The 26,086-nt window shown below is 42.1% G+C and overlaps 1 protein-coding gene across 4 annotated transcripts in view; it reads left to right on the plus strand.

The window, feature by feature from the left end:
• Positions 1-26,086, plus strand: part of LOC134355441 (uncharacterized) — a 94,701-nt gene that overhangs the window by 37,284 nt on the left and 31,331 nt on the right. For 2 of the 4 annotated variants that reach the window (XM_063065311.1, XM_063065312.1), the window contains exons 2-4: positions 16,951-17,060; positions 22,316-22,435; positions 22,803-22,868. In XM_063065311.1, the coding sequence (XP_062921381.1) occupies positions 17,031-17,060; positions 22,316-22,435; positions 22,803-22,868 (216 nt within the window). In that variant the 5' untranslated portion in view covers positions 16,951-17,030. Of the gene's footprint in view, positions 1-15,927; positions 15,947-16,947; positions 17,061-22,315; positions 22,436-22,802; positions 22,869-26,086 lie in introns of those variants that run through there. The other 2 variants (XM_063065313.1, XM_063065308.1) reach the window with 2 other exon arrangements.

The following is a 26,086-nucleotide window of genomic DNA, read 5'->3' on the forward strand; positions in this document are numbered from 1 at the left end:
AAAAGAGAAGAAAATGGAAAGAGAGGCAGCAACAACCAAAGCCCGAGCTGCCATCTGGAACTACCTGTCCTGAATGTAGAAGAACTTTCACAGCCAAGATTTGACTCATAAGCCACTTGAGACCCCATAAATAGATAACGGAACGAAGGTCATCATCTTCGACCTCGAGGGATAGCCACAACGATGACGAATAAAAACTATGAATTACAATAAGTATATATATTTAAAATTTTAAATAAATAGAGCAAAAATGTAGTGAGATAGTGTTCATGGGTTCAACGTCCATTCAGAAATCTGAAGGCAGAGGGGAAGAAGCTATCCCCTCTTCGTTCTCCTGCGAATTCATGCAAGAAAACGAATCTCAGGGTAGTATTGGTGACATACAGTATATGTACTTTGATAATAAATTTACTTTGAATTTCTGAACTTTGAACTTTGAATCTGCCTAGATAGTGGAAACTTTAAAATTAGAAGATCCAATCTAATCTGTAACATTACATATGCTAAAACTAGTAAGTTGGGTTATTATTGTCACATGGGCTGAGGTACAGTGAGAAACTGTCCTTGCATACTGTTCACAAAGGTCCGTTCAGGACACTTGGCATTGTGATCTAGTATAAGTTAAAAACAATAACAATAGAGGATATTTATATTTATGACAAAGACATAAATCTTGCTCGAACTGTGTAAAATACTAGTTAAGCTACAGATGGAACAATGCATACAATTCCACTCACAACATCAGTGGAAAGACTTGTGATTGATAAATATGGGCTTAAAATTGCACACACTTTCTTGGTTGGGCCTATTTTCTTTGGCACAACAATAACTGAAGGAAGCTTCTGTTGTGAAGTAGAAAGCTATTAAGGGCCAAAAAGTAATTGTTTGCTTTAGTGAAGAATGCAGCAGCATAAAAGTATAGAATTAAGTCGATTGGTAGAAGGATTAGAGAGGAGCTGAAAATAAATGTAACAGTCAGTGATTGGGAGGTGCCTGGATCTTAATTCTGGGAAAAATAATGGATGCAGAAGCATTCACTGTGTTGAGGAAGGATGTGGATATATAAAGAGCTATGTACAAAGGTTGAGGATTAGCCTTACATTCAGTTGGGCCAGCATGGACATGAAGCTGTAAATTCCTTTGTGTTGACAAGGTGCAATAATAAGCCCAGGAAATTTTATTTCGGACATCTGTGACGTCCAATCCACTTACCATTGTTTTGCAGGATCTTGTTGAGAACCAGAGTCATAATCAGAATCAAGTTTACTATCACTGACAGATGTCATAAAATTTGCAGTTTATCATAACATATATGATAAATTTATATACATAGAAAAGATAATTAAGTTTTGCAAAAAGAGAGCAAAAATAGTGAGGAAGGTGGTTGGGAAGTTGTTGGCGTCGATTGTCAAGGATGAGGTTACGGAGTACCTGGAGGCATATGACAAGATAGGCAGAACTCAGCATGGATTCCTTAAAGGAAAATCCTGCCTGACAAACCGATTACAATTTTTTGAGGAAATTACCAGTAGGCTAGACGAGGGAGATGCAGTGGAAGTTCTATATTTGAATTTTCAGAAGGCCTTTGACAAGGTGCTACACATGAGGCTACTTAACAAGATAAGAGCCCATGGAATTACGGGAAAGTTACATATGTGGATAGAGCGTTGGCTGATTGGCAGGAAACAGAGAGTGGGAATAAAGGGATCCTATTCCGGATGGCTGCTGGTTACCAGTGGTGTTCCACAGGGGTCCGTGTTGGGGCCGCTTCATTTTACATTTACATCAACGATTTGGATTATGGAATAGATGGCTTTGTGGCTAAGTTTGCTGACGATACGAAGATAGGTGGAGGGGCCGGTAGTGCTGAGGAAACGGAGAGTCTGCAGAGAGACTTGGATAGATTGGGCAAAGAATTGGCAAATGATATACAATGTTGGAAAGTGCATGGTTATGCACTTTGGCAGAAGAAATAAATGTGCAGACTATTATTTAAATGGGGAAAGAATTCAAAGTTCTGAGATGCAATGGGACTTGGGAGTCCTCGTACAGGACACCCTTAAGGTTAACCTCCAGGTTGAGTCGGTAGTGAAGAAGGCGAATGCAATGTTGGCATTCATTTCTAGAGGAATACAGTATAGGAGCAAGGATGTGATGTTGAGGCTCTATTAGGTACTGCTGAGACCTCACTTGGAGTACTGTGAGCAGTTTTGGTCTCCTTAGTTAAGAAAGGATGTGCTGACGTTGGAGAGGGTACAGAGAAGATTCACTAGAATGATTCTGGGAATGAGAGGGTTAACATATGAGGAACGTTTGTCTGCTCTTGGACTGTATTCCTTGGAGTTCAGAAGAATGAGGGGAGGCCTCATAGAAACATTTCGAATGTTGAAAGGCATGGACAGAGTGGATGTGGCAAAGTTGTTTCCCATGATGGGGGAGTCTAGTATGAGAGGGCATGACTTAAGGATTGAAGGGCACCCATTCAGAATAGAAATGCAAAGAAATTTTTTTAGTCAGAGGGTGGTGAATCTATGGAACTTGTTGCCACAGGCAGCAGTGGAGGCCAAGTCATTGGGTATATTTAAGGCAGAGATTGATATGTATTTGAGTAGCCAGGGCATCAAAGGTTATGGTGAGAAGGAGGGGGAGTGGGACTAAATGGAAGAATGGATCAGCTCATGATAAAATGGCGGAGCAGACTCGATGGGCCAAATGGCCGACTTCTGCTCCTTTACCTTATGTTCTTATGGTCTTATTCATGGATTCATCGTCCATTCAGAAATCTTATGGTGGAAAGGAAGAAACTGTTCCTAAAATGTCATGTGTGTGTTTTCAGGCTTCTGTACCTGCTCCCTGATGGTATTATTTAGAAGGGGGCACCTTCTATGTAGTGGGTTCCTTAATGATGGGTGCTGCTTTTTTGAGGCATCGTGCTTTGAAGATGTCCTCAATGGTTATTTAATTTGGGTTGTTTCAAACTAGACAATGCTGGCTAAGTTATTTAGTTCAAGAAACCTTCAGTCCAGGCTGAGATTATCACTCAGCACATCAAATATCTAATCCGTTAATAGTTGGAACATGTGTGTACTCAGGGAGTTAACTTCACAGCGTTAATTGTAGGAATCTGGGATCTGTCTCCAGGAGCTTTTAGACAATATGTGTAAGAAGGTACCTGAAAAATAGCATGTGAGAAACAGAGAAACAGTATAAGTGCAAAGAAAGCAGTCCAGGCTTTTTAGGAATGGCCCAAAAACGTCAAGAAGAATGACAGAAACTGAGAGTGGACTAGAATCCATTCCTCTGCTCTTGATTTCTGCGAAGGACAATTAATTCATCTGCGGCTTGTAGGCTTTTTACTTTATAGGAGTTGTAACTGTGTTTTGGAAATCCTTTGTGTTTCAGAAATGGTTTGTAATTTGGAAATTTTGTATACGATAGAGATCTCTGTGAGTCTTAAGTCTGTTTAAGTTTGTTGTTTGGCTTTAAACTTGTATCACTGAAAATAAATGAACCGAGTTTAAATTACTTTGTTAGCTGGAAGCATCTCTTCCTTGCAGGAAGAGGAGAGCCACTGCTCAAATAGTGGGTATGGACAGCTAATCTTGCCGTGAAGGATAAAGAGGGAAGTAAACTCTTTGAAGATTGGGTGGTTACAATAAAACCTCCCTTTAGTGAGGATACCCGTAATTATCTATATTGGATAGGGCTTAAGGTTTTCATCAGAGTTTTCCCCATCGCACTGGAAAAGTGTGAAGTGATCCTCTTGGAAGTGAGAACTTGAAGGCAGAACACAGGGTTAATGGCAGGATCTGGGCAGTTTGGTGGAAGAGAGGAATGTTGAGGTTCATGTCCATAGATCCCCCAAAGTTGTAGAGCATTTGACAGGATGGTTAAGAAAGTGTGTGTCAGCTTCATTAGTTGGGGATTGTGAAGACAGACTCTGGCGGATTGAGCGGACGAGACCAATGGAAGGTCCAACGGTCAAGGCGGCGGTCTCTGTAAGCGTCGTGGAACGTGTAGAGCAGGACAAGACACAGAAGACGTCCTGGTCATCCACTGCGCCTAGTCCCATCTCCAGCCGTCTAGACTCTGTCCTGCCACTGGATCCAGATGGGAATTGGGAAGAGAGAGTGAGGCTGACGCTGCGCAACTCTCCCTCACTTAAATCCAAATCACGCGCTAGTCTCGACACCATCATAATGGTGTCGAGGTCCTCATCGATGTCAACGATGGATGAACAACAACAGTTGGGGATTGAGTCTGTGGCCAGGGGATAACGTTGCAGCTCTATGGAACTCTGGTTAGATCGCACTTGGCGTGTTTGTTCAGTTCTGGTCGCCTCATTACTAGAAGGATGTGAAAGTTTCAGAGAGGGTGCAGAGGGGATGTACCACGTGAATGAAAAAATGGAGTGCTATGTAGGAGGGAAGGATAGGATAGATCTTGGAGTAGGTTAAAGTGTCAGCACGACATTGTGGGCCGAATGGCCATTATTCTGATTTCTAACTTCTGATTACAGTATTCTGATGGTGGGGTGGCTCGTGCCCATGAAGGAGCTGGCTGTGTTTCTGACCCTGTGCAGTGGTGCCTCCATATCAGTCAGTGATGCAGCCAGCTCGAATGCTCTCCATCACACATGTACAGCATCCAGGGTGACAACTGGAACCAGAGCGAGTGGAGAGAAACACAGCTGAGCTCCAGGGTGGTGCTCAGGTTGTCGTTGACATGGAAACGTATAATCTACCGGGTGAAGGTGAACAAAGTACAAACCAAAGCTGATAAACAGAAAGCTGGCAGAGCTAGTGAAAAACTGCCCTCTGTCCATTAACTAAATATAAGAGAACTTATCTTATAAACTTTATTTGTCACATGAACATCAAAACATACTGCGAAATGCATCGTTTTGCATCAAAGACCAACATAGTGTGACAGGGCAGCCGCAAGTGCCGCTACATTTCTGACGCCAACATTAGCAGATGCTCAACTCACTAACCCTAACCCCTGTGTCCTTGGAATGGGGCAGGGGGCCTGAAACCGGAGAACCCAAAGTAAACCAACGCAGTTCACATGGAGATTGTTTCATCTCCTTATGGATGGTGGCAGGAATAAACCCCGATTTCTGGCACTGTAAAGCATTAACGCTAACCATTAGACTACAGTACCTCCCTAGGCTTGTATAATGAAAGGAAATGCTTTGTGAAATGTAGTTGCTCCAGTACAGGTGACATCCTTGCAATGGAGTTCAATCCTGAAACCAGGTTCCGGAATACCATTATCTTAGGAACACACTTAAGATGCTGGAGGAATTCTGCAGGCCAGGCAGCATCTATGGAAAAGAGTACAGTCGACATTTCAGGCCAAGACCCTTCATCAGGTCCTGACCTGCTGAGTTCCTCCAGCATCTTGTGTGGGTGTTGCTTGGATTTCCAGCATCTGCAGATTTTCTCTTGTCCATTACTGTAGGAATCATTTTCTAGAAATAATATATAAGCTGTTGGAACTAAGGAGTTTGAATGGCACATTAAAGTTGAAAGTTCAAAGTAAATTTATTATCAACGCGCATATATGTCACCAAGTACAACCCTGAGGTTCATTTTCTTCTGGGCATATCAATAAATCCACAATAGGATCAATGAAAAACCGCACCAACTTGGGCATTTAACCAGTGTGCAAAAGCCAAAAAACTATGCAAATACAAAAAGAAAGAAATAATAATAAAAGTAAATAAATATCGAGAACATGAGATGAAGAATCCTTGAAAGTAATCCATAGATTGTGGGAACATTTCAGTGATGGGGCAAGTGAAGTTGAGTGAAGTTATCACCACTGGTTCATGAGCCTGATGTGTGAGTCCTGAAGCTCCAATATTTTCTTCCTGATGAATGCTGCCTTCCTGCGACTGCACCCCATGTAGATGTGTGCCACAGTGGAGAGGGCTTTACCCCTGATGGACTGGGCCACATCCACTACTTCTTGTAGGAGTTTCTGTTCAAGGGCATTGGCCAATCAATATACTCTCCACCACACATCTATAGGTGCTTGATCCAGATTAGATTCTTCCAGGAGGAAATTAGGCCGAAGACACAGTTACTGACACTCTTCTGTATCGGGTTTCCTTGGTTACTGTCGAAGGTAAGCAGCACACAGATTGGGTATGAGCTGAATCACACAGGAACCATTTCTCTGTTTTTTCAGCCCTTATTCATGACAGAACTGGCATTAACATTTGGTGCTTTTTGAATCCCTCTGGTGTCTTCAGCTCTATACACCAAGCCAATTTAGAAGAACAACCATTTTGTTCTCTGGTTGTTTTGAATCCCACACTCAGAAGTAAGAGAATCATTCAGAACTAATCATTTGTAAACTGACAGCCAAATTTTGTCAGCCTGTAACAAAGCTGGCTGTTAAAGGAATTTATCAGTTGTGCATTCCAGAAGAACTTAGTGACAACTTGGCGGTGTAAAAATTGCCATTATTTACACCAGAAGAAAACATTTGAGCTTTTAAATTGTATCTACTACTTGTCCTCAATGATAACTGGGCTTGCTCTGTGTGCTTCGTCAGTGGACTTGTTTCAGCTCAGGGTTAGTCAGGCCAACTCTGAACCCTATCATAACCCAAATCTAGGCCATAGATAGGGTTGCCAACTTTCTCACTCCCAAATAAGGGACAAAAGTAGCAGTCAGATATGGGACACTTGTGTTTACCCTGAGAAAGACTACCATGACCATGAAGCCTTGCGTGGGCACCTGTGTGTGCATGCATGTACGTGCCGATTTTTTTCTACAAATTGGTTTTGGCTTAATCTTCCCGATTCTGTTAAGTGAAATTACACTGTACATACATTATTTCTACTTTATATAGGCTATATATTTATCATATTATTCCTGCTTTTACTATATGTTAGTGTTATTTTTAGGTTTCTGTATTATTTGGTATGATTTGGTAGACTATTTTTGGGGTCTGGGAATGCTCAAAAATTTTTCCCTTATAAATTAATGGTAATTGCTTCTTCGCTTTACGCCATTTCGGTGTATGAATGATTTCATAGGAACGCTATACCTTAGCGGGGGAAATACAGGACAAGGGGGGTCCCGTATGGGACAAACCAATTTAGCCCAATATACAGGATGTCCCGGCTAATACGGGACAGTTGGCAACCCTAGCCATAGAGTCCAGGCCTGAGAGCATATTGAAGCAACAGGGACCACGTCTAAGAGCAAGGAACAACCCAAGGTTTGAATGATTTAAGCAGCAGGCCTAATTGAAGCAGTGGGTTCTGGGGCTGGGATCATCTCGAAGCAGCAGGGCCCAAGTCCGAAAGCAAGGAATGACCTGAGGTATGGATGAGTTAAGCCAGACATCCCACCCTGCAAAAACTCATTTCAGGGAGGTAGCACCATCAATTTGCGGGAGACTTCTGGGAGAGGTGGGATGTCTGCAATAGAGTAGCTCCTTAGCAGCTAGCCAGCTAGTTTAAATAACATTAGCTATGCTAATGAACGAATGGCACCTGTTAAACTCACCTCAACATGTCTTTTACAGTCTTAACCCACCATGGGCAATAGAAAAGTTACTGTTTCAAACAGTGCAGCGAGCAACACTGTCATTATTTTTGACCCCTATTAGGCAGGGGTACACTTTAGTCTGGGGTGACGTACATTTTATATTTTCTTTTTTTGGAACACTCTGCCACTCTGACTTTTTTTGGAAGTCTCTCGCTCTTGCTCTTGCTCTCATGCTCTCTCACTCGTGGTCGCTGTCACACGCGCTCACTCTCTCGCGCTTGCTTTCTCGCTCTTGCTCTCACTCTCTCGTGCTTGCTTTCTCGCTCTTGCTCTCGCTCTCTCTCTCGCGCTTGCTTTCTCGCTCTTGCGCTCACTCTCTCGTGCTTGCTTTCTCGCTCTTGCTCTCGCTCTCTCGAGCGCGCTCTCGCTCTCTCTCGCGCACGCACTCTCTCGCTCTCACTCTCTCGCGCTTGCTTTCTCGCTCTTGCTCTCGCTCTCTCACTCGCGCTCGCTCTCTTGCGCTTGCTTTCTTGCTCTTGCGCTCGCTCTCTCACTCTCTCTCGCGCGCTGTGTCACGCTCGCTCTCAAAAAAAAATCAATTTCCGGGACATTGTATATAATTTGCGGGCATCAGGGAGTCACTATTAATTTGCGGGAAACTCCCGGAACGTCCGGGAGAGATGGGATGTCTGAGTTAAGCGCCAGGCCAGGGTGTCAGGACCTGAGGTTTAGTCATCTCTGTGCTGAACCAGGGCTGTAGCCTGCAGCTAACAGGCTACTGGATTGGCTACAGTGATGCCTGGCTTCGCAGCTGTGGGCTCACTTTCATGAACTTCATTGGCCTGTTTGCTTTTCTTGTTTGCACAATTTGATTTATTTTCTGCACATTGGGTGTTAGACAGCCTTCTTTTTTTAATGAGTTCTCTTGGGATTCTTTGTTTTGTGGCTGCCTGTAAGGAGGTGAATCTCAAGGTTGTATATAGTGTACATCCATTGATAATAAATGTATTTTGACTTCTTGTCAGGATTTTACTGTTTGTCCATGGTTAACCTGAAGTGAAATTTCTTAAACTTTCCACTGAGTAGTTTTACAAAACTATCTCAGAATGAGAATCAGGTTTAGTATCATTGATATATGTCATAAAACGTGTTGTTTTGCAGGAGCAGTACAGTGCAGTATATAAACATTACTATAAATTACAGTAAGGATATATAAAAAATCAAATTGTGCAAAATGAGAGAAGGTAGTGAGGAAATGTTCAGGGATTTGTTGTCCACTTGGAAATCTGATGGCGGAGAGGAAGAAGCTGTTCTTAAAACATCTTCAGGCTTCTGCACCTCCTCACTGGTGGTAGCAATGGGAAGAAAGCTTGTCCTGAATAGTGAGGATCCTTCATGATGGACGTCACCTCCTTGGGGCATCGCCTTTGGAAGATGTCCTCATTGGTGGAGAGGCTGGTGACCATGACGGATCTGGCTGAGCTTACAGCCTTCTGAAGCTTTTTTTTCCCGATATTGTCCTCCAGTGCCTTCATTACAGACAACCCGGCCAGAATGCTTTCCATCGTGCATCTCTAGAAGTTTGCCAGGATCCTTGGTGGCGTACCAAATCTCTTCAAACTCCGAATGAAATATAAGCATGGGCTTGCCTTCTTTGTAATTGCTTCAATATGTTGGATCCTGCATAAGTTTTCAGAGATGTTGATGCCAAGGAATTGAAGTTGCTCACCCTGTCCTCTGCTGACCCCATCCTAGCTTGCTCCCAATTATAGCGGCATAAGTAGGGCGAATTGGGGCACAGACTGGGTGAATGGACACCGTCTTTCTCCCATTAAGAACTAGAGATTTCAGGTGAAAGGAGAAAGATAGGAACTCGAGGAGTAACTTTTTCATATACTGTATATTGAACAAGAAACTAGAGGAGGTGGTTGAGGCAGGTATAGTGACAAAATTTAGAAGAGCATTTGGACAGACACATTGGTAGAAAGCTTTAGAGGGATATAGTAGTGGAATGGATTTGTTATTGTCATATCGACAGTGAAAAGCATGTCATTGTTTATACAGATCAAATCATTATAAGACCACAAGGCCATTTGGTCTGTTGAGTCAACTCCACCATTTTGTCATGGATGATCCATTTTCCCTCTCAGCCTTCCCAATCTCCTGCCTTCTCCCCGTATCCTTTCATGCACTGACTAATTAAGAATCTGTCAGCCTCTGCCTTAAAAATACCCAACGACTTGGCCTCTGTAGCTGCTTGTGGCAACAGATTCCACAGATTCACCACTCTGGCTAAAGAAATTCCTCCTCAATTCCATTCTATTCTGAGGCTGTATCCTCTTATACAGCGTAAAAGCTACTGGAGAATTGCAGTGCTGGTAAACAAATAAAGTACAAGATCATAATGAGGTAATTTGTGAGGCCAAGAGTCTATCTTACTCTGCGAGAGGTCAATTCAAGAGTTTGATAATGGTGGGTGTAGAAACTGTCATTGGGCCTGGTGCTTCCAGGCTTTTGTATCTTCTGCCAGATGGGAGGGGGAATGTTTGGGGTGGCTGGAGGAGGCTTTGATTATGCTGGCTGCTTTAGTCAAGCAGTGAAAAATGTAGACAGCGTCTATATGATGTTGTCCTTTAAAGTTAAATTGGATAGATATATGGACAGGAGAGGAATGAAGGGTTATGGGCTGAGTGCAGGTCGGTGGGACTAGGTGAGAGTAAGAGTTCGGGCCAGACTAGAAGGGCTGAGATGGCCTGTTTCCGTGCTGTAATTGTTATATGATTATATGAGTTAAACACCACAGGCACATGCGACTAGCTTGGGTGGGCATTTGGTCAGTATAGTTGAATTGGGCCAAAGAGCTTGGTTCCATGCTGTATTACTCCATAACTTAGTAAGACCATAAGACAGATAGAACCAGATTTAGGAGTCTCCTTCATGGCTGATTTATTTTCCCTCTCAACCCTACTCTCCTCCCTCCTCCCTGTAACATTTGACATCCTGGTCAGATCCCACTCGGAGTACTGTGCTCAGTTTTGATCACCTCACTACAGGAAGGATGTTGGAAACCATAGAAAGGGTGCAGAGGAGATTTACAAGGATGTTGCCTGGATTGGGGAGCATGCTTTATGAAAACAGGTTGAGTGAACTCGGCCTTTTCTCCTTGGAGCGACGGAGGATGAGAGGTGACCTGATAGAGGTGTATAAGATGATGAGAGGCATTGATCGTGTGGATAGTCAGAGGCTTTTTCCCAGGGCTGAAATGGCTGCCACAAGAGGGCATGGGTTTAAGGTGCAAACAACAAGAATTCTGCAGATGCTGGAAATTCAAGCAACATACATCAAAGTTGCTGGTGAACGCAGCAGGCCAAGCAGCATCTATAGGAAGAGGTGCAGTCGACGTTTCAGGCCGAGACCCTTCGTACTAACGTGCTGACGAAGGGTCTCGGCCTGAAACGTCGACTGCACCTCTTCCTATAGATGCTGCTTGGCCTGCTGCGTTCACCAGCAACTTTGATGTATGGGTTTAAGGTGCTTAGGAATAGGTACAGAGGAGATGTCAGGGGTAAGTTTTTTACGCATAAAGTGGTGAGTGCGTGGAATGGGCTGCCGGCAACAGTGGTGGAGGCGGTTACGATAGGGTCTTTTAAGAGACTCTTGAATAGGTACATGGAGCTTAGAAAAATAGAGGGCTGTGAGTAATGCCCTCTAATCACCGAGATGCCCCACTATTGGAAATATAGTAGGACTCAATCATCTATTACAACTTGCAGGAATATTAATTGTCTCTCCCTCACTAGAGATATACACCCTACTGATTGAGACAGTTTGCAAACATCATCAACATCAAGAAGAGAGTTAGTCACAAGATGAATTGGTAGAAAATGATACTTATTAGTTACTGTGGTTTATGGCAGAATGGAGTTGGAACCCAATCATAGATTAACACATACAGAAGAAATTCCATTCTTCACTAAAGCATTGTCTGTTTTCAAGAGTAATATATATGATGATCTAACACATTTCTGGAAAGGGTTATAATACTTCTCATCCTTACTGGAATGAAAATCATGGCTGTCATGTTACATGCCCAAGAAATAGTGGATGCATTAGTGATAATTTTTCAAAACTCGTTAGATTCTGGACTAGTTCCTGAGGATTGGAGGCTGGCTAATGTAACCCCAATTTTTAAAAAAGGAGGGAGAGAGAAACCGGGGAATTATAGACCGGTTAGCCTAACGTCGGTGGTGGGGAAACTGCTGGAGTCAGTTATCAAGGATGTGATAACAGCACATTTGGAAAGCGGAGAAATGATCGGACAAAGTCAGCATGGATTTGTGAAAGGAAAATCATGTCTGACGAATCTCATAGAATTTTTTGAGGATGTAACTAGTAGAGTGGATAGGGGAGAACCAGTGGATGTGGTATATTTGGATTTTCAAAAGGCTTTTGACAAGGTCCCACACAGGAGATTAGTGTGCAAACTTAAAGCACACGGTATTGGGGGTAAGGTATTGGTGTGGGTGGAGAATTGGTTAGCAGACAGGAAGCAAAGAGTGGGAATAAACGGGACCTTTTCAGAATGGCAGGCGGTGACTAGTGGGGTACCGCAAGGCTCAGTGCTGGGACCCCAGTTGTTTACAATATATATTAATGACTTGGATGAGGGAATTAAATGCAACATCTCCAAGTTTGCGGATGACACGAAACTGGGCGGCAGTGTTAGCAGTGAGGAGGATGCTAAGAGGATGCAGGGTGACTTGGATAGGTTGGGTGAGTGGGCAAACTCATGGCAGATGCAATTTAATGTGGATAAATGTGAAGTTATCCACTTTGGTGGCAAAAATAGGAAAACAGATTATTATCTGAATGGTGGCCGATTAGGAAAAGGGGAGGTGCAACGAGACCTGGGTGTCATTATACACCAGTCATTGAAAGTGGGCATGCAGGTACAGCAGGCGGTGAAAAAGGCGAATGGTATGCTGGCATTTATAGTGAGAGGATTCGAGTACAGGAGCAGGGAGGTACTACTGCAGTTGTACAAGGCCTTGGTGAGACCACACCTGGAGTATTGTGTGCAGTTTTGGTCCCCTAATCTGAGGAAAGACATCTTTGCCATAGAGGGAGTACAAAGAAGGTTCACCAGATTGATTCCTGGGATGGCAGGACTTTCATATGAAGAAAGACTGGATGAACTGGGCTTGTACTCGTTGGAATTTAGAAGATTGAGGGGGGATCTGATTGAAACGTATAAGATCCTAAAGGGATTGGACAGGCTAGATGCAGGAAGATTGTTCCCGATGTTGGGGAAGTCCAGAACGAGGGGTCACAGTTTGAAGATAGAGGGGAAGCCTTTTAGGACCGAGATTAGGAAAAACTTCTTCACACAGAGAGTAGTGAATCTGTGGAATTCTCTGCCACAGCAAACTGTTGAGGCCAGTTCATTGGCTATGTTTAAGAGGGAGTTAGATATGGCCCTTGTGGCTACAGGGCTCAGGGGGTATGGAGGGAAGGCTGGGGCGGGGTTCTGAGTTGGATGATCAGCCATGATCATAATAAATGGCGGTGCAGGCTCGAAGGGCCGAATGGCCTGCTCCTGCACCTATTTTCTATGTTTCTATGTTTCTATGTTTAAAATATGCGAGTATGGGGATTTTTAATTATTTGGTTTCAGAGTTGTTGAACTGTAAAATTCTGATTGCTTTCAATTCCTTTGTGAACCATTCATAATAGAGTAAGGGAGTTTGCCAGGAAGTTATTCCATAGAATGTCAAGAAGGTACTTGACATAAGGGATTTGGCTGGGCTTAAATTGTTAAGTCATGTTTTCTGAATCAACATGCAAGTGACCCTCCCACAGAGGATCTACAAGCAACCTCCTCTTGGGAAGTTAGGCTGATGGGTCAGTGGAGGAGCACTTTAGCATGAAATGCAAAGCTATTAGCTTCAAAATAATTCTGGAATGAGATAGTGATAGGTTTTGGAGGTCTAGCTTTAACGGCAATAGAAAGAAAATTGAAAACATTGATTGGCAGAGACTGTTGGTTTGTACTTTCCCTGTGTGGCAAATAGGAGATTTTTAATAGTGAGATAGAATGAGTTCAGGGCCAGCATGGTCCTGTTAGCATGAAGGTCAAGGCTGGCACGATAAGGGAACCTTAGTTGACAATGGACATTGAGACTCCAGTCAAGATACAGAGGAAACCGATGTCGGCTAGAGGTAGCTGTAGTCAAGTAAGTCCCCTGGGGAGTATAAGAGATGTACGATATACTTAAGAAGGCAAAAAATAGACATGAAATACCCATCATTTCATTGGTTCATCATTCAGCTCTAGAACATCAAGATGCTCTTCATTGACAACAGCTCAGTATTCAGCACTATCAACCCCTTGAAACTAATCACTAAGCTCCAAGACCTATGCTTCAATACCTCCTTGTGCAATGAGATCCTCAATGTCCTTACTTGCAGACCCCAATCAGTACAGATTGGCAACAGCATCTCCTCCACAATAACCACTGGTACAGGTGCATAGAAGGCTATGTCTGTAATCCTCAGCGTTACCCATTTTATACCTCTGACTGGGAGGCTAAACAACTCCGACACCACTGTTATTTACTGATTCAATCCTGTATTGGCATATAGGAGGGAGATTGAAAATCTAGTTGAATAGTGCCACAACAACAACCTCTCACTCAGCAGAACTAAAGAGCTGATTATTGACTACAGGAGGAAGAACCCGGAGATCAATGAGCCAGTCCTCATCAGGGGATCAGACATGGAGAGAGTTAGAAACTGTAAATTCCTTGGAGTTATCATATCAGAGGATCTCTCATGGGACTAGTATATAAGTACTATTAAAAAGAAGGCACACCCACATGTCTACTTTTTTTAAGAGTTTGCAAAGATTCAGCATGTTATCTAAAACTTTGACAAACTTCTGTAGATTTGTGGTGGAGAGTATATTGACTGGTTGCATCATGGGCTGTTATGGAAACACCAATACCCTAGAATGGAAAATCCTACAAAAAGGAGTGGATGCAGTTCAGTCCATCACAGGTAAAGTTCTCTCCACCATAGAGCACATCTACATGGAGTGCTTTTGCAGGAAAGCAGCATCCATCATCAAGGACTCCCAACATCCAGGCCATGCTCTGTTCTCACTGCTGCCATTATGAAGGAGGTGTATGAGTGTCAGGGTGCACGCCACCAGGTTCAGAAACAGTTACTACCCCTCAACCCTGAGGCTGCTGAACCAATGTCAATAACTTCACTCACCTCAACGCTGAACTGATTCCGCAGCCTATGGACTCTCTTTCAAGGACTCAACAACTCATTTTCTCCATATTACTTATTTACATATTATTATTATTATTATTATCATTATCATCATCATTATTATTATTGTCATATTTTTTATTTTGTTCTCAGCTCAAGCTAGTAAAAGCTGAGGTACAGGCATAGCCATGTACACTCATTTCTCAATTGCTAGGAACTTTCAGACTATTCTAGTGGAGTTTATTTTTGTGGCTCCTGGAGATTTACATAAATATTGTTGTGTAGGCCTAATTGGTTAATGCTATTATGTAATGCCTTTAGGATGATACCAGTTGTAGATATTACTATTGGGACAATATACAGTATACCCTGTTCATGTTTCATAATCTTTCAGTTTCCTCTTTTAATTCAGCATATTTCTGGTATTTTCACTTAGTGACTTCTGTATGTTATTTGTGTTTGGAATGGCTATATCTATTAAGAAAGCTGTTTCTACTTGCTTATATTGGATTATTATATCTGGGCAGTTATCATGGATTATCCTGTCTGTAATAATTCCTCGGTCATAATATAGTATGTGGGATTCTGACTCTAAAAATGGATCAGGCTTGTATTTATACTAAGGGATGGTGTCTTTTATGAATTTGTATTTTAAAGCATGATTTTGGTGAATAATGTTTACCACTTCATTGTGCCTGTGTAAGTAATTAGATTGGGTTAAACTGCTACAGGATCCTGGAATGTGTTGGATTGTTTCTAGTTTCTCTTGGCATTTTCTGCATTTATCATCTTAAATTTGTTGATCTTTTAATACGTATTTTTGATAATTTTTTTGTGTTAACCACCTGGTCCCGTATTGCCACAAGGAACCCTTCTGTTTCTGAGAAGTGGTCTCCAACGCTGATCCAAGCATTCGACGCTTCCTTGTTGATATCTAGTCTGCTCAGATCATGGGGGTGTCTTCCATGGAGGGTCATGTTCTGTCATTGGTTAACTTTTTCTTCAATACTGATAATTTCTTCATATTTCTGGGTTGTGCTCTCATTTAAGTTTAGTGATGTGTACTTATTAGAATTGCTTATGCTCGTGTGGAGTGCTGAATCCTGTTTTCGTTGATGATTTCAGGATCTTTAAAGAAAATTATTGAAGTGCATTAATAGATACAGATAAGTCAAATTTTTTATACTGATAATTATGAATGTTATCACTGCCAGTACTTTTCCAGTTGTGGATATTTTTTAACCTCTTTTAGCATATCCATTGTAACTTCAAGTGTTTGCATGTCTTCAGTTGTGTGAGTATGCCCCTTTTCCTCCCTAATCCAGCTTGCTTCTTGATTGTGCATCATCCTTTTTGACCAGATATTAGACCAAAAGTTCATTATCTCGGTGTTTGTTGGTAATTCTGTGCTAGGGTTGGCACATTTCATGTATCCATTTAGTCTTGCTTTGTATGCACCAAGGTTTTGTTTTAGTGTATTTATAAATTCTACAATGCTTTTGTTAGGTGGATTGTATCTTGTATGGACTTGTATATTTCCTTAGAATTTCCTTAGCTTTTCTCTTAACTTTCTTGCTTCAGTTATCCATTTTATATTCTATTACATGGGCTATTTCTGCCCTTAAGGTTTCAATTTTGTTTCTTAATCTCTTCTGCCATTTTGGTATTCTCATTTTGTTACTCAGTTTTGAATTTCTATTAATGAGTGTCTCTATTTTAGAGCCATTGCATTGCACTGTTGTTAATGCTCAGCATGTTATTGCATGTCATTCTACAAATGTTTCAAATTTTCCTAAATATGGTAATATAACATTGTTGAGAGTATTAAAATTTTTTGCAAATTTTGATGACTTTTTTTGTTTTGGTATGTAGGCTGCTTTTGCCGAGTCAGTGCCCATATATTCTGTTAGTGTGGTGTTAAGTGTTAGGATTATTTTGTCTGCAATTATTATTGTTGTATTTACACAGTTACTATTTATATATGTATTTATTATTATTGTATTTGCATAATTTTCTTCTATTGCACATTGATTGTCAGTCTTTGTGTATAGTTTCTCATTGATTCTATTGGATTTCTTTGTTCAAATGTAAATGCCTGCAAGAAAATGAATCTCAGGGTAGTAGATGGTGACAAAATAAATTTACTTTGAACTTTGAACTTTTGCAGGTAAGATAAAGGAGGACCTAAATAAAACGAAGCAACTAGGGAGTGAGTTGGTGTTGTGTGAAATCTGGTTCGCAGGTTCGATGAGTAGGGACAGAAGACACTCACTACCGGTAAGTAGTTTATTTATTTAGAGAACAAGACAGAGACTAAACATTCAGTATACCCTTCAATTTAAAACTGAGTTACCAATACTCATCTGAGGTGTATACCTGAAGTAGCAGGACAAGACAGATGCTGAACATACAAACAGTGGCAAATACTGATCGAAAGTGTGCACTCAGCCCCTCTTCACTGCAGCACACTTCCACTGTTCACCGTTTCCGTGGCACCGGCCAACCGCCACCCCCCAGTCCATGGCAACACCGAGAGGGACTAAAAGGAGTGCATTTTTTCAGTGCACTAGATCTATACTCTACCTGCACCAAGACATTTTCAGCTAAATGGCGCGAGTGCTAGGGGCTGCAGTGTTCCTTAAACAACCCCATCCCTCGCTAGCACAGTGGAGCGGGTTTCAATGAACAGGTAAAATGGACAATTACTACAACAGTATGTTTTCTTAAGGTCTAGTTTGTAATGTATTCGTGGAGCCATTGGTGATAGGGAAACTCTTAAATGAATACTTTTTTCTGTATTCAAAAGGACCTGTTTCTGTGCTGTAGTACCCTGTGACTCTATACTGGGAAGCGTTTCACTTATCGGAGATAGTGGTGTTTCGTTGTATCTGCTTTTGTCCAGCCTGATGGTGATGGTCACGAGTTTGGGACGTTCTGTCCTGAAGAAGGGTCTCGACCTGAAACATCAACTATCTATTCATTCCCAGAGATGCTGCCTGACCTGCTGAGTTCCTCCAACATTTTGTGTGTGTTGCATTGGATTTCCAGCACTTGCAGACCTTCTCATGTTCTGTCCATATAGCCTGTTTAAAAGGAGAATGATTCCAGGAATGAAAGGGTTAACACGTGAAGTGCATTTGATGGCTCTGGGCCTCTACTTGCTGGAGTTTAGAAGAATGACGGAGGATATCATTGAAACCTATCGATTGTTGAAAGCCCTAGATATAATAGATTGGAGAGGATGTTTCCTATAGTAGGTGAATCAAGGACCAGAGGGCACAGCTTCAGAATAGAAAGACATCCATTTAAAACAGAGATTAGAAGGAATTTCTTGAGCCAGAGGGTAGTGAGTCTGTGGAATTCATTGCCACAGATGACTGTGGAGGCCAAGTCATTAAGCAAAGGTTGATAGTTATTTAGAGTGCCAAAGGTTAGGGGAAAAGACAGGGAAGTGGGGTTGAGAGGAATAATAAGTCAACCATGATGGAATGGTGGAGCAGACTCAATGAGCAGAGTGGCCTAATACCGCTCCTGTCTTAATGGTCTTATGGTCTTAAGTAACTTTACTGACCTCACAGCCAAGTGCGTCGATGGGACCCACTGCGGAGAGTCCTGCCAGCGATGCAAGGAATGAATGTCTATAGTGATGGATAGGATGAGAGCCAAACAAATGAATTTGTCCTGGATAAGAGTCAAACTTGTTTAGTGTCATTGGAGCTATAGCCATCAAGTCAAGTGGAAAATAATCAGCCATAGTCCAGATTTCTGCTTTAAGGGTTACTCCCACCACCCACCCCACTACAGTGTTGCACTGGACTGACAACACCAACTTGCTTTTGTAGCAATAGTGTTTACATGTCAGGATAAATTGGGAGACTTGCCAATAGCAATGGTCAGTGGTGTAGGGGCATCAGCACTGGACTTTGAGGGACTTTGAGGTAGAAGGTCCTGAGTTCAAATCTGGCCAGGTCCCAACATGGACTGACGAAAGTCTTGGCAATCTACTTCCATATCTTGCCACAAAAACCCTACGGACAACTACACGATCCACAGGGACAACTACACTCTCCATAGGGTCACCATGAGTCACCCTATGACCTGACATCACTCAACGACAATATCTCCTGATCCTGAAAGATTTTAAAGTGCTCTGCAGCCAAACAAATGCAGCATGGTTTCTGTTGTAAAATGCAGAGAAATATGAACATTCATTCTGGAGAACGTCCTGCTCTATTCTGGAATAGAGCCGTGGGATCTGAGGGGGATCTCAGATGTGCATCTCCCCCAAGGGCTGACACTCTGGACAGAGAAGTACTGAGTGTCAGCCTAGATTACTTGCTTAAGTCCTTGTTGTGGAATTCTATCCCTGAGCCTTCTGGCTCAGAGGCAAGCTGAACACTTCTGATTGTCATTGAGAAATGATTTTGTCAGATATTTTTGTTTAAAGATGCAGCGTGGAATAGGTGCTTCTGGCCCAACAAGCCTCACCGCCCAGCAACCCAACTGTTTAATGTACAGGACAATTTATAATGGCCAATTAACCTACTAGCCAGCACATCTTTTCGAATGTGGAAGGAAAACCAAGCACCCGGTTGAAACCCACACGATTCACAAGGAGAACAAACAGATTCCATAAAGACAGCCACCGAAATTGAACTCCAAGCTCCGGAATGTTCTGAGCTATAATAGTGTCACACTAACCCCCGCACTACTGTGACGCCAAGAATATACCAGAAAATATCACCAGATGTGGGATGTCTTTGGTTATGAAATATGTGAAGGGATTTTTTACACCATTTTGCATGGAGAAGCAGTTCTCTTCAGTCCTTTATACTGTATGTCTCTCTTTGCTTCTCAGCTGCACTAAAATTGTGGAATCCCTTTTTTGAATTTCACAGGGATTTTTTTTAATAATGGCTTGTGGTTTTGGAATTCTGCAAACACAATGAAGGGCAATTCCAATGTTTTCGAAGGGAATTCCCAACTGCCAGATGAAAGATTTTCTATGTGACCCTTTTGCAACTTTGTCAATATACCAGGAATTCCTAATATGCTTAAAAAACAATAATTTCACAGTCTTAAACTATGCATCTCACAAATCAAAATTTTATTGCCAGTGAAGAGCTGCTTCACATACCTAAGTTATCTTATATCCTGACGGTGCAAAGAGGATTCCTTCACTGAGAGGATTTTGTAGTACTTTTTGTTAACACTTATTACAAAAGTTCAAAGTGAGTTTATCATCAAAGTACATATATGTCACCATATACCAGATTCATTTTCTTGTGGGCATTTACAGGAAAATAAAGAAATACAACAGAGATTATGAAAAACTATACATAACAAAGACTGACAAACAACCAATGAGCAAAACAAGATAAGTTGTACAAATAAAAACTGATACTGAGAGCATGAGTTGTAATGAGTCACTAAAAGTGAGTCTGTCGGTTGTGACACACATCAAAGTTGCTGGTGAACGCAGCAGGCCAGGCAGCACCTCTAGAAAGAGGTACAGTCGACGTTTTGGGCCGAGACCCTTCATCAGGACCGAAGCGTCGACTGTACCTCTTCCTAGAGATGCTGCCTGGCCTGCTGCGTTCACCAGCAACTTTGATGTGTGTTGCTTGAATTTCCAGCATCTGCAGATTTCCTCGTGTTTGCTGTTGATTGTGAAATCATTTCAGAGTTGAGGCGAGTGAAGTTATTCATGCCAGTTCCGGAGGCTGATGGTTGTAGGGTAATAGCTGTTCCTGAACCTGGAGATGAGGGACCTAAGGCTTCTGTACCTTCTACCTGACGACAGTCGCGAGAAGACAGCATTCCTTGGATGAGGGGGGGCTTTGAATGATGGATGTTGTTTTCTTGTGGCAGCGCTCAATGTAAGTGTCTTCAGTGATGGGGAGGGCTTTGTCTGGGATGGAATGGGGAGTGCAAATAATTTTTAAAAAGTAAAAAAAAATATACTAAGAACATAAGCTGTAAAGTCCTTGAAAGTGAGTCATTAGGTTGTGGAGTGAGTTCAGCATTGAGGTGAGTGAAGTTATCTACGCTGGTTCAAGACCTGATGGTTGAAGGGTAGTAACTGTTCCTGACCCTGGTAGCGTGTGACATAAGGCTTCTGTACCTCCTGCCCAAGGGTAGTAACTGGAATAAGTCCGCTCATCCTATCTCCAACAGAACTGTAAACTGGTATTGTCTATCACCATCTCATAATGTACATTGCAGTTTGGACAATTCAACACACAGCAGTGTACACTAATGAAGTTAAATATAACTCTGTAGAGCCCACTCTATTGCTTACCATGATTTTTAAAAAATGCTTTAACTTTTTTTTGTGGGGGGAAGGAATTGTCAAAGATTCATATCAGACCTTGCAGTGAAAATGCCTTCCCTCTCCCCAACAGCTGCTGAATTCCTCCAGCAGATTGCTTGTTGTTCCACACTGTAGCATCTGCAGGCTCTTATGTTTCCTCTTGCTTTTAGGACATTTCTTTATTGTATTTCTTTATTTTCTTGCTTTTATGTCCTTGCACTTGGAGTTCAAATCCTACCCAGGTAGAAGCTCCTTTATCTAGCAAGTGTAAAGGTGGATCTGAGATACCTTTGAACGTGTCAAATTCCTTCCTGGACGTGGACTCAGAATTTGGCAATGAGGCCATTGAGGTTGGCGTGGTCTAGCACCTTTTAGGAAATTCAGGGTTAAACATTTTTAAAGATTAGCTTTATTTGTAACATGTGCACCGAAACATATAGTGAAATATGTCATTTGCATCGACGACCAACACAGCCTGAAGATGTTTCTGGGGGTAGGGGGTGGCACCCTGCAAGTCTCGCCATGCTTCTGGCACCAACATTGCGTACCCTCAACACACTAACCCTAACCCGTACATCTTTTGGAATGTGGGAGGAAACTGGAGCACCTGGAGGAAACTCAATGTGGTCATGGGGAAGAACATACAGGCAGTGGTGGGAGTTGAACCCTGATATTCCATTCACTGGCACTGTGACGCGTTACACCAACCACTATACTACTGTGCCGCCTTGCACCTTACTGTGCCACTTCCGACCCAGGAGTCACTGGTGTGGGCACTGTCCACCACACTAATGTTTGGAAGAGTTAAAAGAATATAAAGTAAGGTGAAAATATGGAACTTGGCATTACTAGATCCCTCTTCCACCTTTTTTTTGACCAACCCCGTATTGTCTACTTAATCTTTGGTCTGAAGTCCTTATTCCTGAATCACAAGTTCTGAGTTCTAGCTTTTGTTTCTCAACAAAATATTAATTGCCACAATGGCATATGGACTCAAAGGATTTACCCAAGCAGGGGATTTAGTACCATAGAGAGTGAAAAGGAAGTTTTGTTCTGGAAGCTAAAACTGGATAAACAGAGGGAGATGTCGATAGGTCATGATGAGATATGGACGTTGGGTCAAATAGCTGCTCTCTAAAGGTGACCATCTGACTGACTGTTTGTACCTGCATGACCGAGCCACACTGATGGCAATGATTGTATTTCCGTTTTATTGCAGGCACTCTTCTTCATGTGTCTAGTGTTTCTGCTGCATATTAATGCATCAGATTCATGGCGTGCTTTCATCAAAAACACAATAGGAGCGGCAGGGAGCTGTCGGGAAAAGATCGATAATCTGGTTAGAAAACAAACAGTATAATGCTGACTCCTCAATGTCTAATGCATTTGCCCTTGTTAACACTAATAAACCCCCCCCCCCTTAAGTTAACACGAATAACCCCTGCTCTCCCTTTAAGTTAACAAATTTCACAACATATGTGCTGGTGATATTAAACCTGATTCTGATTACGATATACCCACCAAACTATTATACCCTGAGCTATGATTTCCCACATGGACGCTACTAATCTTGATATAGCTTTTAACTCTCTGTAGTGCTGCCTGTAAGAGCTTCAATCCTTTTTAAAATACCCCAGAGGCCATAAACCCTAATGAACTTCAATTGCTTTAATGTCAGTCACCTTAACTGTATCTTTCTTTTCCAGGCTAGTACCCTGCTTCCAAGTGTGGTGCGATATGAAGTTTTATCAGATACAGACGTTGAAAATCTGGTAAGAAATTCTTATGTTGGATCAATTTTACAACAGCATGGAGTGCTGTTCTCTCTAAGTTGTTTTGCTCTATGAATGAGTATTAACGTATGTGGTGGAACACAGAAGCCAGATACTGACAGTTCAAGTTCAAGTTTAGTTTATTAACATTCAACCGTACACACATATACAATCAAACAAAACAATGTTCCTCTGGACCAAGGTGCATAATACAGTACATATAACTCACACATACAACACTTAAAGAAATATTACTGGTATAAATTAACAAGTATAAGGTGTATTTACGACACAAGTTAAAATTAAACAGTGTAACACTACTGGCATTTCATATGTGATGAGACCTAGCTGGTGGCAGTGAATAGACTAGACTCACAGCCTGGGAGGGGAAGCTGTTCCCTATTCTAACAGTCCTTGTCATAATGCTACGGTACGTCCTGCCTGATGATAGAGGGCCAAAAAGATCGTTGGATAGATGGGAGTGACCATTGACGATGCTAAGAGCTCAGCATACGCAGTACTCTGAATATATATATCTGATGGGTGGAATAGAAACCCCAGTGGTCTTCTAGGAATGGAGCATTCCTAGTTTAAGAACAGAAGCGGTGGGATTGCCGAGCAGCTCAGGAAACAATTGTGGAATGAGAAACAGAGTTAACATTTTGAGTTGACTGTATTTCATTAGGACTGTGCAAAGTTAGAAATAAACCAAGTTTTAAGAAGGGAAGAGGTGGAGAGGACAGATAGAGTGGAAGGCAGGAGAGATACAGTGTTGTGCAAAAGTTTTGGGCACACGTATATTGCTAGGGTGCATAAGACGTTTGCACAGTACTGTATTTGTCAACAGTGGAGTGCAAGTTTGTAAATCTGGCGGGAGCGAAGGGTGTTGGAATGTCGGATCTGGAGTGCCACAGGAGGGGAGTGGGACAGGTGTCACGTGATTGGCAACAATGACTATCAATCGAATTGAGTCAGGTTTTATAAAAACAATCAAACATTTACTAAACTCTGCTCAATATTAAAAAAAAACAAATGAAAATCTTAACCGCAAGTAAACTGCTATGCAGCTATTTAACAAACCACCACTCAGTACTAGTTCTTAAAGTGATAAATGCGAAAACAGTCTTAAAGTGGTAAATTCAAACACAGTTCTTAGAATGGTAAATTTGAAAGTCCAAGAGATTTATACAGTCAATTAGGAGAGACTTTCCTGAAGTAAAGAATTCCTCAAAGACGCGACATCACCGCCAATCCCAGCCGGATCCTGCCTTGTCTGCAGGATCACATCGATGGAAATAAAATATTTTAAAGGCACTAACCTTTCCCTCTGGATACTAGATACTGCACAACCTTTCTGCTGCTTTTAGCAGAGGCTATCTCATGCAGATCACTCTTACCTGAACGAATTCAATAATGGTCAATCCTTTCAACCGTCGAACAACTCCTTCAGGTTCCCGTCTTCACTCTCCAATGCTACTGAAAAGGTACATCAACAAATCTGGCAGCTATTGGTTAAACTGCCGGCCCAACACTTTTGTACCTTACAATAGAACGTAAAGCTCCGTTTTAAATCAAAACTGCGTCATAAAGCAAATACACAGGGGAACGGAGTATCTGGCTGATGTTCTAACTGGAACCCAGGGGTCTCCTTTTATACCCGTGGTGAACGTGTCATCACGTGACGTCACATTGGTGGGAAAATTACATCAGGTGACCTCCAAAAGGCCATTACATCATCCTCATAAGACAGTCAGAAGATATTCATGAGGTATGTATCACAGGTGACAGAGAAGGAGTGCCGGGGGGGTGGGGGGGGCGGTTGCAGGTGCAGACACACCCAGCTCTAAGACACGAGGCAAGGTCATTTGATTCTAAACACATCTTAGGTACCCCAGCAATATATATGCATCTCAGGCTTTTGCACAATATGGTATAAATCAGGACTGAATCTTGCAGCTGGGTGATGAAGAGAGGTGATCAAAGGGAATCGTAAAATCATGAAGGAAAGGCTTAGATGGAGTAGACAGTCAGCAATCCCATGGTGGAAATGGAAAATACAAGAGGACATAATTTTAAGGTGATTGGAGGAAAATACACGGGGCATGTCAAAGTGTGTGGGTTTTTTTCCACACAGAATGTGGTGACTGTGTTGAATCTGCTGCCGTGGATACGTTAGGGGCATTTATGAGACTTTTAGATAGGACATGGATTATGCAGAAAGAGAGGACTACATGGGAGGGGAAGGGCAAGATTGATCTTTGAGTTGGTTAAAGGGTCAGCACAACATTGTGGGCCGCATGGCCTATACTGTGCTGTAATGTTCTACGTTCTGTGTGTTAAGTCAGCAGATCAGATAGTGAGGAGGCACAAACCAGGGATGTGATTGACTAAGGAATCAAAAGTGACAGGGGCAAAAACTCCTTTGTGCAGCGAGTGACTTCAAAAGAGTGCAACAATGATTCATGATAATTTTATCCTCAGTTATCAGGAGAGGCTGGTCAATCTAGAACTTTAATCATTGGAGTGTGGGAGATATTACAGAGATGTATAAAATCATAAGGGCCATAAGTAGAGTAAATCTTGCAGTCTCTTTCCTAGGGAAAGGGAATCAAAGACTAGAGGTCATAGGTTTAAGGTGAGGGGTGAATTGCCTGTGGAGCTATTTCTTCACACAAATGCTGGCGCATAGCTGGAACACGCTTCCAGAAGGAGTACTTGAGGTAGATACAATGACAACACTAAAAAGACATTTGGAAGGGTACATGGACAGGAAAGGTTTAGAGGGATTTGGGCATTTTGGCTGGCATTGTTGGATCTTGATACTCTTGCGATCCAAAGGTTCTTTGGAAGTCAAGATTGAGGTGCAAACCTTGTTGCTTGCGACCATTTTATGAACTGCTACAAGAACAAAGAACAGGCAAAGAGAGCTGAGAGAAGCAAAGTAAAGAAAAAAAATGTAGGCCTGGTCATCTCCTGCTCAGACTAGAAATAACAACATTCCAGTGATAAAAGAGCCAGTTCCAAGTGGCATGACACCTACAGAAAACTAAACAGCTTCTAGAAAAGTGCAGAAGCAGCTGAACTTTTCACTGAATAATTACGTGTATATACAGTAGATGATTATATATGAATATAGCTAAAAGGCCTTCTACTGAACTGTAAGACTCTATGAGTTATTGGGCTAGGGAATCGACTGGTAAGGAAGGCTCCATCGTATC

Source organism: Mobula hypostoma, chromosome 13 (assembly GCF_963921235.1).
Source record: "Mobula hypostoma chromosome 13, sMobHyp1.1, whole genome shotgun sequence".
In the NCBI taxonomy this organism is placed as follows: Eukaryota; Metazoa; Chordata; class Chondrichthyes; order Myliobatiformes; family Myliobatidae; genus Mobula; species Mobula hypostoma.